The sequence below is a fragment of the Pleurodeles waltl genome, chromosome 5 (assembly GCF_031143425.1).
Source record: "Pleurodeles waltl isolate 20211129_DDA chromosome 5, aPleWal1.hap1.20221129, whole genome shotgun sequence".
Taxonomy (NCBI): Eukaryota; Metazoa; Chordata; class Amphibia; order Caudata; family Salamandridae; genus Pleurodeles; species Pleurodeles waltl.
The window spans coordinates 1,309,611,691-1,309,628,809 of record NC_090444.1 but is presented as its reverse complement, the minus strand read 5'-3'; the positions used below and the strand labels follow the sequence as shown (position 1 = coordinate 1,309,628,809).

The window sequence follows — 17,119 nt, the reverse complement described above, 5'->3', positions numbered from 1 at the left end:
AGGTGTCTGGGACACTGCTAACCAGGCCCTGGCACAAAGTTAAGTCCCTTGTAATAGGTACAGGGCCCTGTGGCCAGGGAAGGTCCCTAAGGGCTGCAGCATGTATTATGCCACCCTACGAAACCCCTCACTCAGTACATGAACACTGCCTTGCAGCTTGTGTGTGCTAGTGGGGAGAAAAGACAAAGTCGACATGGCACTCCCCTCAGAGTGCCATGCCCACCAACCACTGCCTGTGGCATAGGTAAGTCACCCCTCTAGCAGGCCTTACAGCCCTAGTGCAGGGTGCACTACACCACAGGTGAAGGCATAGCTGCATGAGCACTATGCCCCTACAGTGTCTAAGTCAGTTCTTAGACATTGTAAGTGCAGCGTAGCACTACTGAGTATATGGTCTGGGAGTTTGTCATTACTACCCTCCACAGCACCATAATGGCTACACCGAATACTGGGAAGTTTGGTATCAAACGTCTCAGCACAAAAAAAACCGTCGGTGTGGGATTTATTGAAAAATGCACACAGAGGGCATCTTAAAGATGCCCCCCTGTGTGTTAACCCTACTGATAGTGTAAGGCTGACCGGCCTATGCCAGCCTGGCACTTCCAGACGAGTTTCTGACCACGTGGGGTGAGTCCCTTTGTGCACCCTTTGGTCAGAAAAAAACATGTCCTGGGTGGAGGTGCTTCACACCTCCTCCTACAGGAACTGTAACACCTGGCAGTGAGCATCAAAGACTCAGGCCTGGTGTTACAGTGCCCCAAAGCACTCCAGCCAGTGGAGTTCCCTCCCCCCCACCCCCCTCCCCAACCCCTCAACGAGCCCCCACTTTTGGCGGCAAGTCAGCCAGGACCACCGAGAGCTGAAGTGACCCCCGTCCTTGAGAAGTCCTCTATCTTGCTTTGGAGGATTAGGGCCAATAGGGATAGGGATGTGCCCCCCTCCCTCAGAGGGAGTGGGCACAAGGAGGGTGTAGCCACCCTTAGGGACAGTAGCCTTTGGCTACTGCCCCCTGACCCTAACAAACCCTTAAACTTAGTTTTTAGGGGTGAGCCTGACCCAGCTCTTTAGATTCCAGACAACCTCAAGAAAGAAGGACTGCTCAGCTGAAAACTCGGCAGAGAAGAGGAGGAGACAACAACTGACTCGGCCCCAGCCCTACCGGCTCATCTCCTGCTTCAAAAAGCTGCAAAAGAAGAAGCAACGTGTTCTGCAGGACCAGTGACCCCTGAAAAGCCTCCAGGGGACTGTCTACACTACCGAGAACCTAGAAACTCCAGTGGACAGCGGATCTGTCCAACAAGAAGACAAAGAAACCATCTTTAAAGGGACTCTCACCTCACTCCAGAAGCACAAGTCCAACCTACCCTGCACCCGACGCCCCAGGCCCGTGTCCAGAGAAACCAACTAGCCAGAGCTGATCCCCAGCCGATTCCGACTGCGTGTCCACCCTGGGCTGACCTCACCAGCCCCCCCAACGACTATGCCCGCAGAGGGAATCCCGAGGACCCCCCTGACCGCGATTGCCTGCGAAGAAGATATCAGTCGCCTGGAGAAGCACTGCACCCGCAGCCCCCAGGCCCGAGAGAAACCGACCACCGGTGCAGCAACGACCAGCAGGTGGCCCTCACCCTTGCCCAGTCAGTGGCTGGCCCGAGAAGCCCCCCTGTGCCTGCCTGCAGTGCCTAAGTGACCCACGGGTCCCTCCGTAGAGTTCTATTGAGAACCTGAAGCCCTGTTTGCGCACTGCACCCGGACGCCCCTGTGCCGCTAAGGGTGTGGTTTGTGTGCCTACTTGGGGCCCCTCCTTCAAACTACCCCCTCTCCCCCACCCCAGTCTGCCCTCCGACAACGCGGGTACCTACCTGCAAGCAGACCGGAACCAGAGTACCCCCTGTCTCCTTAGGGGCCCATGTTATTTTGCTCCTGTTTGACCTCTGCACCTAACTGGGCGTGTTGCTGGTGCTGGGTGTTTGGGGTTATTTTGAACACCTACAAGTGGGATTCCTATGCCCTGGAGACTGAACCCGTAAGTTTGTTACTTACCTCAAAAAGTTCACTTTACTTACCTCCCCCAGTAAATGTTGAAAATTGCACTGTCAACTTTTAAAATAGCTTTTTGCCATTGTAAAAAAAGAAAACTATGTACATTGTGGATTCCCTTCAAAGTCCTGAGTATTACTATACAAAGTACCTTTCATTTAATGTACTTACCTGCTAAATGAATCTAGTGGTTCTAGAAATAAACAAAATAATATTTTTCTATATAAAAACCTATTGGTCTGGAGTTAAGTCATTGAGTGTGTGTTTTCACTTATTGTTTGTGTGTGTACAACAAATGCTTAACACTACCATAACTGCTCGACCACACTACCACAAATAAAGCATTAGTATTATCTGTTATTGCCTCTGTCAAGCCTCTTGGGGAGCAAGCAAATGTTGGTCAAGCAGTGCTTAAAACACTATTTCAAACTACTTCAAGTCCTACAGGCTAACCACAGCTTACTTGGGAGAGGGACTGCTTTTCAGTCTGTACCCAGCATGTGTATCTGCAGCTACACATGCCATTGAACGGAAAATGTCACTTACCCAGTGTATATCTGTTTGTGGCATATAGTGCTGCAGATTGACATGCACCCTCCCTCCTCCCCGGAAACCTGTAGTCGTAGTACTTTATTATGTAAATATGTATATACGTTGCATGGACATCTTCTTTACTTGTACATATACCATTCTTCACTCCTTACTTCACCCTTCTGCTGGAAAACAATCTAACAAAGGAGTTGATGCCCATGCGCACTATCACCAAGAGGAGTCACTCGATCCCGTGACTTGTAAAAAAGCTTCTTTGACGAAAAACAACTTGTAACACTCCGAACCCAACACTAGATGGTGATATATGCACAGCATGTGAATCTGCAGCATTACAAGCCATGAACACTGGGCAAGTGACATTTTCCATATATACACATTCACTAAAAAAATATATATATATATCTATTATAGTTATGGTTATCTCAAGTAACTTTAACTCGTGCCCTAAGGTAACTATAACTCGCGCCCCACCATACAGTTTTCTTATCAATAATTTTACTGCAAATGTTAGATTGATAGTATAAGTGATGTTATAAAAGAAGTCATGAGTAATGTAAAATCTGGGGTAATTAGCAGTGCATGGCGAGGACACAAGTTATAGTTACCTTAGAGCATGCGTTGTAGTTCCTTGTGATAACCATAACTGCTGAATTTTTATGGTTTTGTGCAAGTAAGTAGTGAACCTAACTATAACGTCCCTTTAACCTTTGTTTTTTTTCAGAGAACTTGTATGTTTTTTTTTTTTGTCGTTTTTTTTTCTGTTAAGTCGTTTTAATTACCTCACGTTAATCCAACCACCATTGGGCACGGCAAGAGGCCATGCACGGCAACGGTTGTCTGCAGAGCCTGCAGCCAGCCCCTTATAAGCAGCCAACCCCGTGCCAGGCACAGCCTTCGGAAAGAGAAAAAGAGGGCACAGTAGGAATGTCCTGATCACCCCCAGCCCAGGTGCTGGTGTCCCCAAGGGACACCCTCCAGGACAAAAAAATATCTTTTTTTTTTTAATGGCTGAAATTCGCAGAGGATCCACGAATTTGGTGGGGTGGGGGGGTGGGGAGCAGCATCCCACGCTTGTTCAGTATAGCCCCTGGGTGGGCCACATCCTGGAGGCCTTTGCCATTGGGAAAAAAAAAAAAAAAAAAAAAAGAGGGGGTGTACGGGGTCCCCCTCCTAAGGCTCCAATGAGCCTCTGTGACCACCATCTCCCTGGGGCTTTATTACTATTTTCGAGGGGGGTGGGGGACCTAAGTCCATGGGCTCAAGGGAGCCGCGGGAAATCACCACCTCTCTGGGGCCTATCAAAAAACAAAAACAAAAACTGGGAGGTTGGCCCACCTCCCTAGCACTATTTTGACCCTGGGGACCCCGTTCATTGGGGCGCGGTCAAATCTAGAAAGCAGAAAGCTGCCAGAGTGAGCTGAAGGGGCAGGGAGTGGCTTTAAATTGATTGAAGAGGCCCAAGATGGTTTCAGGATTATGCTGCCTCAGTATTCCGTGCTCGCACATTTAAATGCAGCAGCCGCATGTTTAGGAGGGAGGCTTTGGGCACAGGCACGTTTTTATTATCAAATTAAGCACTGGACTTACATCCCTACCAAACCCTTAAACTAGATGGCATAACCAATTTATTTTACAAATAGTTCTGCCTTGAATTTATTCACTGACTGGTGGAGACATTTAATTGTTCCTGTCACTCTGTTACTGCCTTGATGACTGAGGAGCATGTCACAATTGTTCACAAGCCCAGAAAGTCCAATAAATCTTGTGTACTGTATTGACCTATAGCACTGTCAAATTGGTAATCTGCGGTCTTCAACAAATGTTTAGTTGATAGTCTCTCACCTCCCTTACTTCGTTTGATACATATCAATTATTCAGGCTTTATACCCAATAGACCGTCCAGGTGGAGAACCTCCCCCTAGTGTTATCAACTGCCTAAGCATAGGAAAATCCTTATGGCTATACTATCCTTGAATGCAGAAAATGCATTTGACAGGGTCCATTGGATGTTTCTTCATCGGGTATTTGAAGCAACAGGCCTTTGATGGCATATGATAACATGGATTGGAGATAGCTACAAAAACCCCAGGAGCCAAAATAATAGTTTGGGGGTAAAATCTGATGTTTCCCTTTCATAGAGAAACACTTCATGCTTGCTCTCTTCTCCTCCCTCACCCTTCTTTTTGCACTGGTAATTGAGTCTCTACCTCTTAGAATTAGACAGTACCATGATATCCCCCCTTTTGGGAGAATCCACACACAATACATTTATTCACAGATGATATCCTTCTGATGATAATGGAACCAGACATATCCTTTTGGTGGTGGGGGGCATCAGAGGCATGGCAGTTATAAAGGAATATAGGAACTGTTGAGCGTGGAGTTGACACAGGATGGGAAGGCTTAGTTTTCAGCTACAACTTGCTTCAAGTTGGTCAAAGATAAAATTAGATATGTTGATCTATATTTGGACCCAAGCTGCGAACTCTCTGTAATGCGAACTGATAAGTATTCAGACATTGTCATCACATCATGGGCTAATTTACGTCAAATGCCGACAACACTACTGCTGTATTGTAAAATGTGATGATTTAATTTCAGTAAACGGATTAAAAACAAAAATGGTGAAAAGGCTGAAGAAGCCCTGAAGCATGGGCGGGGGTGACATAGGGCTTCCAGCTGGAGGATCCCCACTGCATGAATCTTAGTCTCTGCTGTGCACAGGCTTCCTTCTTAGTGCCTTTTCCCTGTGAATGACCTAGATTGTGAATCAACCCGCCCTTCCACTGTGGTCCACAAGTGGCACATTTTATAAGAGATATCACCATCTTGGCTGCTTGTCAGTTTAGGGGTTTTGAAGTCCCAAGACACTGGGCTGTGGAAAGGGTATCGGGGAGTTTCCTCACAATTAGAATTAAAAAAAGAATGAGGATGGAAAGCGCTGATGAAATCTTAATTTGCTCCACGTGGGGCAGAATGCAAACACTTGAAGTATCTCAGCTGAACTAAATGTTTTTTAAATTAAATGACAGGAACTGTATGAAAGAGTGGTGGAGATTGAGTGAACCAAAGAGAACAGTGAGACATGTTTGTTCTGGATTCCTTGAACAAATAGTCACTGATTTGAAATCCTTGACACGAGAAGAGGTAACTTTTAACAGATGATATACAGATATGGCGCAGGTGGAAACTAAGCAGTAGCTAGCTACTGATCTGTGGTGAAGGGCAGTGATGGGAGCCTTGGTAGTTGGACCTTGTGTGCCAGTGGACAAACTTTAGGAAAAAATGGGGAACTTGCTCAGAGGCTTGTTCAAAGCCTGTTGTGAGGGAGGTGCCCCATTAACAGATATATATAGACTTTTGAAATGGTAAAAGATCTGATGAGGGGCCAAATGGCACATTTACTGTAAATATGTTGTCAACAGGGAAAAGATGTGATTTGTAAGACAGAATTGAGGTAAAGAAGGGTTTATACGAGAACCACTGCTTCCTCTTCTTACTGGATCCGAGTCCAGAGGCTATGAACATAAAAAGGACTTCCTTTCCATTGAACATGAACTGAACAAAATGCTCGCCCATGCCTTTCATGCATGAAATGCTTATTGGTGAGGCTAAGTAGGATTACTGGAGTGCAGGTTTTTGCTTTGCACAGGTAGATTAATCTTTGACAGCATCTAAACATAATAGGAAAAACTTCCAGTCCAACAGGAGACATTCCCTATGTACTTAAGGGGTGGAGGTATTCTAGGTAGGCAGAAAGGCCCCAGCCATACCACTTACCATCCGGCCATAACAATATACTTAGTGTGCTCATCAAATACTTGCAACCCCATCAGGGCCAGAATGGATGCTAACCATATGTGTCCTACAAGGCATATTGTACAACCACATGTCCCCCTCCAGCCAAAAAGGAGAATCAGAGACCCTAGCCAAGGTCGTCTGCCATCCATGGTTAATGTGGGGTAGGCAAGCGCTCTGTCTCAAATCTAACATGGAGTCTTTATCAAGGCTACAGTCTGTGTCCCCATGTGTTCCACCCGTTAAGGCCCTTTTGGAATCAGAAATTGTTGGTTTTGATGTTGCTTCTACTGCACTCTGTTGTGTTCAGACTTGCCTGCTGACGGGAGGTGTCCACGAGTGCACTTGCTACTAGCGCGACTGAGTGGACAAATGCGTCTTGGACGCCCAGTGTGGGGCTATCTCAGTGCAGTCCCACACTTCACGTGGATCAGAGAAGAATCTGGTGCCTTGGTAAGTAATTCTGCTGAATACAGCATTGAATATTTTACTCCCAAAGGGTGATTTGGCCCCCAGGAATGAAGCACTCTGCTTCTGCACTGCCAGTGTAAAATTTGGGAATACCATTAGTTCTCAACATGAAGCTCGCTGAAGTCTGTGGTTTGTCGCAGTATATGGTCTCTTTAAAGTGGAGGAGTCGTGCCACCACTGGGTGGGGTGGTGCCCCATGGGTCAGCAGTTGTGCCAGGATCAAGTGAGTCCATTCCAGGACAAAGGAGGACAGGATGAAGAAGGGGGACAAATCCTCCAGGGACACAGTCTCTCAGAACCAAGTCTCTAGGTAGGCTACCATATCACTGCCCTCCACCCTTTCCTGCAGGCCACCACTTGGCTGTTGCTCCTACAGGCCCTCCCCTCCGTATCCTCTGTCCTCCAGAACTCAGATACTCTCAGTCACATTGGCCGTCTTAGTTTTCAAGTCAAGTCAAGTCATGGGAACAAGGTCTCCCAGTGTCTGCTCGTTCATTTGTTATCTTATCTGAAAGCTTGCACTGGTTGTCGCAGAGGAGGTTTATGCCCACTATCACTGTGCCCCTCTTAAGTTTGAGCGCTTCTTTGGTGTCCTTGATAGCCAGTCGTGTAGAATCAAATGTATCTGCTTGTGTATTGGATGGCTCCTGCTGTGGGCCAGACTGTCTGAGTTGTTTCCTTCCTGACTCGCTCCTCTCTGGACTTCACAGATCATATCCTTCCAGGCACCCTATGACCATTTGGTGGGCGGTAGATTGATAGAACAACCACTTTGAGCCGTCGAGTCGCAGTGCGGTCCAGGGGGTATGCCCAAGCCAGTTTATCCGGGGCACCAGGGTGGCTGAACCGCTCCACAGTCAAGGGGAAAAACGCACACCACTGTGACCTATTCCACAGGGGCCACAATCTTAGCAGGCTCTGAGGCTGCCAGTCGGCTGCAGGAAGAGGGAATGCGCTGAGGCCTCTCCTCTAGTCGTACATCTGTCTATACCCTCAAGGCCCACCTGTAGTTCCACCCAGTTCTGCACCATCAGTGCTTCGCTCCTGGACCTGCCCAGGGAAGACCCTACCATTGCAGTCAAGCACTCCACAGGTCCGCATTAGTCAGGGTCTGTACTCCCTGGCCCCCCCTGGGCACCCCACAACTGGGGACAACCCTACTGCTCCCAGGATCTGTCGGGGCCAGTAAGCATGCTGGCAAGCAAGGGGGAACATCATAGCACGGCTTGCAAGACGCATGCCTTTAAGGCGAAGAGAACACACTGCATGAAGGACGCCAAAATTGGAAAGAAGACACCATTAACTTTTGTGCAACATAGCTATCCTGGACAAAGACGCTGTTATGCAGATGAGATTCCCTCTGAGAAGGGGAGGAGGGCTGTCTGAGTCCAAACGGGAAAGGAGAGAGCACCCATTTTCTTTGAGTTCATCCAAATGGGAAAAGACAAAGGCCCTAATTTTTCAAGCTGTGAGCCATTTTCTAGTGTTAAGAAAGCCATGTGAATTACATTCACTATGAAGCTTTTCAAAACCGTGGTACCTTTAAAGGAATTATCCCTCGACAAAACCAGAATCACCCAATAAAGACAAGGAGTAAACACAGTCTAACACCCACGCCATGGGACACTTATGAAAGTATTCTTTCTTTAGAAAAAAACACTTGAGTGATGACATTTGTTTGTTAATGGATCAGGTGTAACAATTCTGTTGATTACTACCTTTTTAAACCCACAACATTTTGTTGGAGCACTGCAAAATGTTTTTAATCTTGTTGGTTATTGATTAAGTTTCATTCATAGTCATTTGTGTTGATTAGGTAATGATTTGAAAGCACAGCAATAAAGTACGTGTCTAGTGAAAGATTGTTTGCATTTAGTAAAACAATCATAGACATGATTTGAAATGTCTGCATGTCTTATGTTAAATTCTCACTTCGTATTTTTCCAAAGGATGGTGGATGGGGGTATTGTTTATTGTTGATGTAATGAGTACCTCTACCTTCTTCCTCATTAATTGGGTCAGCCACCCCACCCCACCCATTTTTTAGGCAAGCAAGGGGGAGGACCAAAAGCCTTTCGGAAGGTCCAAGTTGGCCTTCCACCACAGCTAAGGAATGCTCCATACTTGTATGCAAATGAATAGCTCATAATTTACTCATAGTTGTTTTCCACTCGGTTGAAAACATTCATTAGGAAATGTTGTAGAACCTCTGGAACTTTCCAGACATTATGGAATTCCAGGAATAGTTTTTCTTGTGTTTCTTGTATTTCCATAGAAGTCAAAGTTCTTCTCCAGAATTATGAGAATCAGCAGAAGACTCCAACTTCTCAAAATACAGCTTTGTAAATGTGGTCCAGTATTTTTTAAAGACTTGTTAGCTTTACTGAAATACATCACAGAAGCAATAAGCATTATTTCACCATTGCTATTAGAATTTGGAAATGCATTTTTTCATCGCTGTCTGTCCCGGAGAGCCCATAGTGGAGGATAAAAGGTGCATACCGTATATATATGCCCCTCTTAAACTCATTTTTCACTACCAGTGCTAAATCAGTTTTCTTTTTGCCATTCTGTTTGAAAAGGCTAATATTTTTAAAATGTAACAGATAAAGTAACTGCTTTGGATATTGAAGTGAACACAAAGTAATTATACAAGGCCCTGTACTAAAACAAAAAAAATATATATATACTGTAAAGATTCAATTTAATATGCACAAAGAGGTTCAAACCAACAGTATGTGAGCACCAACCCATGATAATTCTGAATCGATTCAGCCTCTTAACTATCTTTTAGGACTTAGCTGAGCAAAACATTTGTGCTGTAATTTGATTTTATTCATCAGACGCTGTTGTCATTTTATTTGGTTGTGTATTTAATGTGTCAGAGATGGTTAAACTGAAATGAATGACAGAATGTCAAAATTCTGCAAAAATGTATTGACGTTCAGCACTTTTGGGCTTGCAGTAGTCCTGGGTACAAAAAAGTATACTGATCCAGAGAGGTGTTAAATTCAAGGTTTTTTTTTTTGTTTTGTTTTTTGCTTGTCAAAAGCTGACTTGGGGAAAAGAACAATCTTGTCTGCTGGCTTAGAATTGCAGAACTGTAGTATGAAAGCCTGAAAGGAAATAGCACTTAGTTTCAAGATTTCAAGAAACATCAAACAAATCCAAAAGCATGTGTCGATACCTGCAAGTACTTTAAACTCATTTTTGAGGATCAGGCTGTTTGGCCTGATCAAGGGAACAAGGATACGTAGTTCGTAGTGCATGCATATTAAATGCTGTATCAATTGTTCAGTAATGATAATATCCTCAACAACTTTCTAATTTCAGATTTTAGAAATTATAAGGGTTATTCTAAAACTTTATGAACAGTGGAAGAATTTTGATGAGCGAAAAGAAATGGCTGCTATTCTCAGTAAGATGCCTAAACCAAAACCACCTCCAAACAGGTACTGTGTGCACTTTCAGGGGGTTCTTTTGTTTGGAAACAGTTGCTTAAGTTTTCTGTTATTTATGGTAAGGGTCTTTAATTAATGTAATTCAATTTATATATTCTCTGTTGGAATGTACTACCCACTAATCTTGCCGCTCCAATCATTACTTCATGAGTTGTTTGCTCACTTGGCAGACTAACGTCTAGGATATCTTTAAAATGTATTTTTAATTAGTTAGTTCCCTTGCCCATCACAAGGCCCTTGATCTCTTTGGTGTTATTATTTAGCCTTACCTGCAGCAGTTGCCTGGGGCTTTCTTATTTACACTGACAGGAGTATTTTGTGTGGTGGTGGTTGTATCCTGTTTCTAAATCCTTTTTATATTATCATTCGGTCGCATAAGATGTCACCCTTCTTTAAAATCTTAGGATTTAAAGTCATGTACTTCTCTGTTCTTGTCGTTGCAGCTGCTGATGTTCCTGGCTGGCGTTCTTCTGCCTATCCCTCCTCCATTGGGGTAAACATTTTTTACTTTCTGTCACAATTGGTCCTAACCACACCTAGTACTTGGCAATTTGTGGTTGGGGGAATTTCTCTGGAAATAGTTTGCTGTCACCAGCCAGCCATGTTCCATACTTATTTCGCTCCTCTTCTGTCTGGAAGTTGTGAGCTTCTTTTAGTTCGGTGCTGATTGCCATGCAGAGGTCCATATCCAGTTTTTCTGGGCTCCAGTCTGGGATATTTTCTGGATTAGTTTAACATTCAAATATTTATCTAGATAACTGTATCCACCGCAATGGTCGTGAAATTTCTCTTTGATTCAAAGTCTTATACTATTAAGGACTTTGCTAAGTACACAATATTATTTATTTTAGCTATACAACCTATTAAAGTACTGCTGCAATTTTCACTCAGTACATGGAAAACGAACTGATGTAAATAGTCATTCATATAAAACTAAATGAAAGGATCTACATTCTAGACTTGAAACCAATTATGCATCCTAAATCAATTATTGCTTTGCTTTCATTGGAATATAGACTCGTACTATTCTATATGAATCACAAAAGTACTATAAAAATTACCTTAACTGTGAAACAATAACATGAATTTGTTTGTTTTTATTAGGGCGCAATAATTTGTAGTTTCAAAACACTTCATTGCACAGTAACACCAATGTCTTATTACAAGACTTCAGAGTGAAGTCCACATGTTTCTGTAACCTCTCTAAGGTGTTTCAGGTCCTTTTTAGGTATTAGGATAGCATGTATAAATCTAACTCTTTCAGTGCTAAGACAAAATGATTCAAAATTACGAAAAATAAGGCTCAGTACTGTCACTCATATGCAGATGACCCCCAGCTATACCTGTGTGTCAAAGGGCCCCATGACAAATTTTCAAATACAAAGGCCTGTCAGATGTACCCAGCCAGATAACATTTGCATATGAAAAGACTGAATGTTCTTATGGACCAGAATCCAAACAAGTACATCCTAGTGCCAAAAATGGAGATCCCAGATGTGTTTGGTGTAACTGCTACCTTAACCAAACTGGCAAGAAGTCTGGGTTTCAACTGAGATGTGGAGATAAATACTAAACCCACATTGGAGCAACTGTAAAGACAGTTTCCTCTATACTTCATGAACTTAAAACTATAATTAATGAAGACCATCAAGAAATGATAGTAGGTTCCCTCATCAACTAGATTAGGCTAATGCTCTGTTTAGAGCGATTCTTCAGCATCAAATCACTTTCAGGTAGCTCGAAATGCAGCAGCCCTTCTGGTTTAGAAAACGAGGAAATCCGAAAGCGTAGCAGTATATCTTAAGCTACTTCATTGGCTGATTGTTAAAAATCTTGTCTTGTATGCATATGTTTCCATGGTATAGCCCCAAGGAACCATCAGGATACATTAATTAAATATATGGCATCTAGAATCCTCAGCTCGACGGGGGATTGACATTGCCATAAATGATTTGAAAGATGGACAGCACACTGAAGATTCTTAGTGGATGCCACTAAGCTCTAGAACGCACTTCCTTTAGAGATGACAAATAACCCCAGTTTGCTGAGTTTTAAGGAGTTATCCTGCATGTGTTTGTTTCAAAACTAATAGGGCCAGTGTCATAAGATTTGTCCACAGGCCTCCATTATTGTTGTTTTTAAATAGTCTTCCTTCTGGCACAAAAATACAGTTGTCTTTCTAACAAGTGCCTGATAGATAAATAGAACAAGGCAAAGGCTCCACTGAACGACCAAGCTATGCAGGTGTTTTACTTTGGGGGATTTTTTTTTTTTTTTTTCAGTAGAAATGATGTGTAGGAAATAAGAGATGGGATTTCCCACTAAAGTATTGACATATCCATGCTAATAATAATAATAATAATATTTATAAAGCGCGCTACTCACCCGTGAGGGTCTCAAGGCGCTAGGGGAGGGGGTTACTGCTGCTCGAAGAGCCAGGTCTTGAGCTGCCTCCGGAATGCGAGGTGGTCCTGGGTGGTCCTGAGGTTGGCGGGGAGGGAGTTCCATGTCTTGGCCGCAAGGTAGGAGAAGGATTTCCCACCTGCCGTTGTGCGGCGGATGCGAGGGACGGCGGCGAGTGCGAGGTTGGCGAAGCGAAGTTGACGTGTGGGCGTGTAGAAACTGAGGCGACGGTTGAGGTATTCGGGTCCCTTGTTGTGGAGGGCTTTGTGTGCGTGGGTGAGGAGCCTGAAGGTTATCCTCTTGTTGACGGGTAGCCAGTCCAGATGTCTTAGGTGGGCGGAGATGTGGCTGCTGCGGGGTAAGTCGAGGATGAGGTCTAGCGGAGGTGTTCTGTATTCGCTGAAGACGTTTCTGGAGTTTTGTGGTGGTTCCTGCGTATAGGGTGTTTCCGTAGTCCAGGCGGCTTGTGACGAGGGCGTGGGTCACAGTTTTTCTGGTGTCAGCGGGGATCCAGCGGAAGATCTTACAGAGCATGCGGAGAGTGAGGAAGCAGGAAGACAAGACGGCGTTGACTTGTTTGGTCATGGTGAGAAGCGGGTCCAGGATGAATCCGAGGTTGCGTGCGTGGTCTGAGGGGGTAGGAGTGGTGCCTAGGGCCGTGGGCCACCAAGAGTTGTCCCAGGCGGACGGGGTGTTTCCGAGGATGAGGACTTCTGTTTTGTCTGAGTTCAGTTTCAGACGGCTGAGTTTCATCCATTCTGCAACGTCTTTCATTCCATCCTGCAGGTTAGTTTTGGCGATGGTAGGGTCCTTGGTGAGAGAGAGTATCAGCTGGATGTCGTCGGCGTAGGAGATGATGTTGATGTTGTGTTTGCGTGCGATGTTGGCGAGGGGGCTCATGTAGACATTGAAGAGAGTCGGGGGGCTGAGCGAGGAGCCCTGTGAGACGCCGCAGATGATCTCTGTGGGGTCTGAGCGGAACAGCGGGAGGTAGACTCTTTGGGAGCGGTTAGAGAGGAAAAAGGTGATCCAGTCCAGGGCCTGTCCTTGGATACCGGTGGAGTGGAGGCGGGATATTAGGGTTCGGTGGCAGACGGTGTCAAAGGCAGCCGAGAGGTCGAGGAGGATGAGGGCGGCTGTTTCTCCGTTGTCCATCAGAGTTCTGATGTCATCGGTGACTGCGATGAGGGCGGTTTCTGTGCTGTGGTTGGCTCGGAGTCCGGACTGGGAGGGGTCAAGTAGGTTGTTGTCTTCAAGGAATTTGGTCAGTTGCTTGTTGACGGTCTTCTCGATGACTTTGGCAGGGAAGGGGAGGAGCGAGATGGGGTGGAAGTTCTTCAGGTCATTTGGGTCCGCCATAGGTTTCTTCAGGAGAGCGTTGACTTCCGCGTGTTTCCAGCTCTCGGGGAAAGTGGCAGATGTAAACGAGCTGTTGATGATGGTCTGGAGGTGGGGGGCAATGATGTCGTCTGCTTTGTTGAAGATGAAGTGGGGGCAGGGGTCCGAGGGGGCGCCGGAGTGGATGGTGTTCATGGTAGTTTTGGTCTCTTCCGCGCTGTTGAGGGTGATGGCTGGGGCGGTGGGTTCTGGGGTGGTTGGCTGGGTCTGGGGACCGAAGCTGTCGTGAAGGTCGGTGATCTTTCGATGGAAGAAGGTAGCGAGGGAGTTGCAGAGATCTTGTGAGGGCGTGATGGAGTTGGAGTCGGCGTTAGGATTTGAGAGCTCTTTGACGATGTTGAAGAGTTCTTTGCTGTTGTGAGTGTTCTTGTCCAGTCTGTCTTTGAAGGATGTTCTCTTGGTGGTGCGGATCAGCTGATGGTGTTCGCGGGTGGCGTTTTTGAGGGCAGACATGTTTTCTACGGTATGGTCTTTGCGCCAGGCTTTCTCGAGGGTACGGCAGTTTTTTTTTTATTCCTTGAGGGTGTCTGTGAATCATTGAGGTTTCCTGGCGTTGTTCTGTCTTGGGAGACGTCTGAGGGGTGCGAGGTCGTCCGCGCAGTTGGAGATCCAATGTGTGAGGCTGAGGGCAGCGTTGTTGGCGTCGGTGGAGATGGTAGGTTGGTGGTGGCTGAGAGTAGAGAGTAGCTGTTCCGTGGAGATTTTGTTCCAAAGTCTGCGTGGGATGGGTTATGTGCGGAGGTGGAGAGTCTTGCGTCTGAAGGTGAAGTGGACACATCTGTGGTCGGTCCAGTGTATTATGTAGCATGCTAAGTAGAAGAGCTTCTTCTAAGACATGTTTACCATTGTAGTAGATCTTTCATTTACAGATGGCTCACTCATAAATGCCCTTATCCACTGTCACTTGAATCTTAAATTGTGCATATTCCTCGACTGTCATCTGAGGAAGGAGCATTGGTAAAGTCATAAAATGAGGATTTCATGAAGGCCAGCTTATTGGTCCTATATTTAATGCAGGCATTTCTGTATACATTATTTTCTTTGGAAAAAAAGAATGCAATACCTCACAATTTATTTAATCAGCCAATACCATTTTAAACCTTCCTGGAAGTATGGTGCTGTGTTTCATGATCGCAAAGTGTCAAGATGCCCTGCATCTATCTACCATAACAATGGGGTTATTTTAATGCTAACTAAATGAGTGATTGAAATATGATAATCCGATCTATTGTATCAATGTCTATACAAAAAATGGTTCTGTTCATTGTCAGTGATAGCTATTGTTAACAATTGAGGTTAACTCTGACAGCCAGTAGGCCCCTTCCTGTAGGACACTGATTTTGCACTGGTTTCCATAGTTAAGGTTTGAGATTTGTATGTTAATGCAGTAGTTCTGATTTAATATTCAAAGAAAAAAATGGCACTTCTAGCAGGCTTTGAGGTTGGCAAGTGGAGCCAGATGTGATTTAAGTTGGGCATTCAAGAATGTTATCAAACATTCTATATGTGTAATATTGTCAAAGCCTGAACATGTATTTTGAGTTTGTATGAAAACATTAAAAAAAAATTTTTTTCATAATGCAGTTTAGGAATTAATACCCATAGAAAAAGACTGTGTTTCATGACTTTGACACATCAGATCCTTCCTTAATTTGAACATGGATCCTGTTCTAAGCAGGTATAAAAGAGTTTGTTTTTTAAAAGCCATATTGCACCCTGTTTCCAAATCTTTTATTTACAGACTTTAATCATGTCATTGAGCAATGGCTTCATAAGGAACAATCCACTTTGAGGTGATTGATCACTCTGAATTTATTTTCATCACAGTAGCTTGATAGTTTTTCTAGTCAGTAGTAAATGAACTCTGCCATAATATTGTATTTAATTCCGGAGGCAAGTTTACTACAAAGCTGTGCTGGCAAAACTTAAACCAGCATTTGAAGGGATATGTTTCCATCTCTGTAGCTTCTTAAACCAAATTGCATTTGTACGTTTTTAAGATCACTTATTACTTTCATGCTTGTAAAAAGGCTGATTCTAAACAGTATGTTTTATCTGTTGCCAAATTAGTGTCGTTGTTTGAAACGGAGTATATTCCCTAGCCTTCTTATATTACTTTGTTTCTCAAATGCAAAGTTAAATCGCAAGAAGACCTGACAATTTCAGATTACTCAATCTCAGATGAATTTGGAGCATGTTTTTCTTCTTTAAATAATTTAATTTGATTGAAATTAATTTAATTTCCTCCTGTTATTCAAACTAATGATAAAATATTGCTCAATTTTAAAGTGCACTTTCAGTGTTGCTTCGGTTCACTTGTCATAAGCTCCGTCTTCCTCCTAGTAATTCAGTCTCTAGATTGCATTTGTTGATTATTTGATGTTGTTCTTCCAAGATCTCTTAGCCTGAAATATGCAGTATGTAATCTTGTTGCTGCTAAACGATGTAGCATATTGTGACTGCCCTGAAATTGAGTAAATATTATCTGTGCCCCACTTACAAAGGATTGAATTTTTGAGTTCTCTCTATCATTAAGGGTACTAACTACCTAATGATCTTGTACGTTTTCATCTATCTCTTGCTGGCTAGTAATTGCCCTTTTATTTCTTCATACTCGTGCGCACTGGAGGCATCCAATTTCTTGCCTTCCGTCAATGAAATTGTATTTTAATGTGATAACCTAGGTTGCAACTGGCCAACTTGATCTTTCATGCACATCCCATCTTCAGAAGTCTTGTGTTTGGCATTGGTAAATCATCATTGAAGTCACTCATGGATAATTTAAATGTTGTCACCCTGACTTGCTTCAGCTCTTATTAGAAAATATGGTGTCCTCATGTTGCATTGCTGTGCAGACTGTCACATGCTTGTGTCCATTGTGCCTAGCCTTCTATAGCATTTACTTAAGGATTGGTTACAAAAAGATCTGATGGTTAGTTATTTCCATTGCAGTCCTGTTCCTTTATTCACTTGATAAGATTTGTTTCTTTCGTTTG

At 44.2% G+C, this 17,119-nt stretch overlaps 1 protein-coding gene across 2 annotated transcripts in view; it reads left to right on the top strand.

Annotated features, from left to right (window-relative positions):
- The window catches only part of CCNC (cyclin C), a 174,054-nt gene that overhangs the window by 133,622 nt on the left and 23,313 nt on the right, over positions 1-17,119 (top strand). For both annotated transcript variants that reach the window (XM_069235548.1, XM_069235550.1), the window contains exons 11-12: positions 10,195-10,313; positions 10,766-10,815. In XM_069235548.1, coding sequence (XP_069091649.1) covers positions 10,195-10,313; positions 10,766-10,772 — 126 coding nt within the window. In that variant the 3' untranslated portion in view covers positions 10,773-10,815. The remainder of the gene's footprint in view (positions 1-10,194; positions 10,314-10,765; positions 10,816-17,119) is intronic.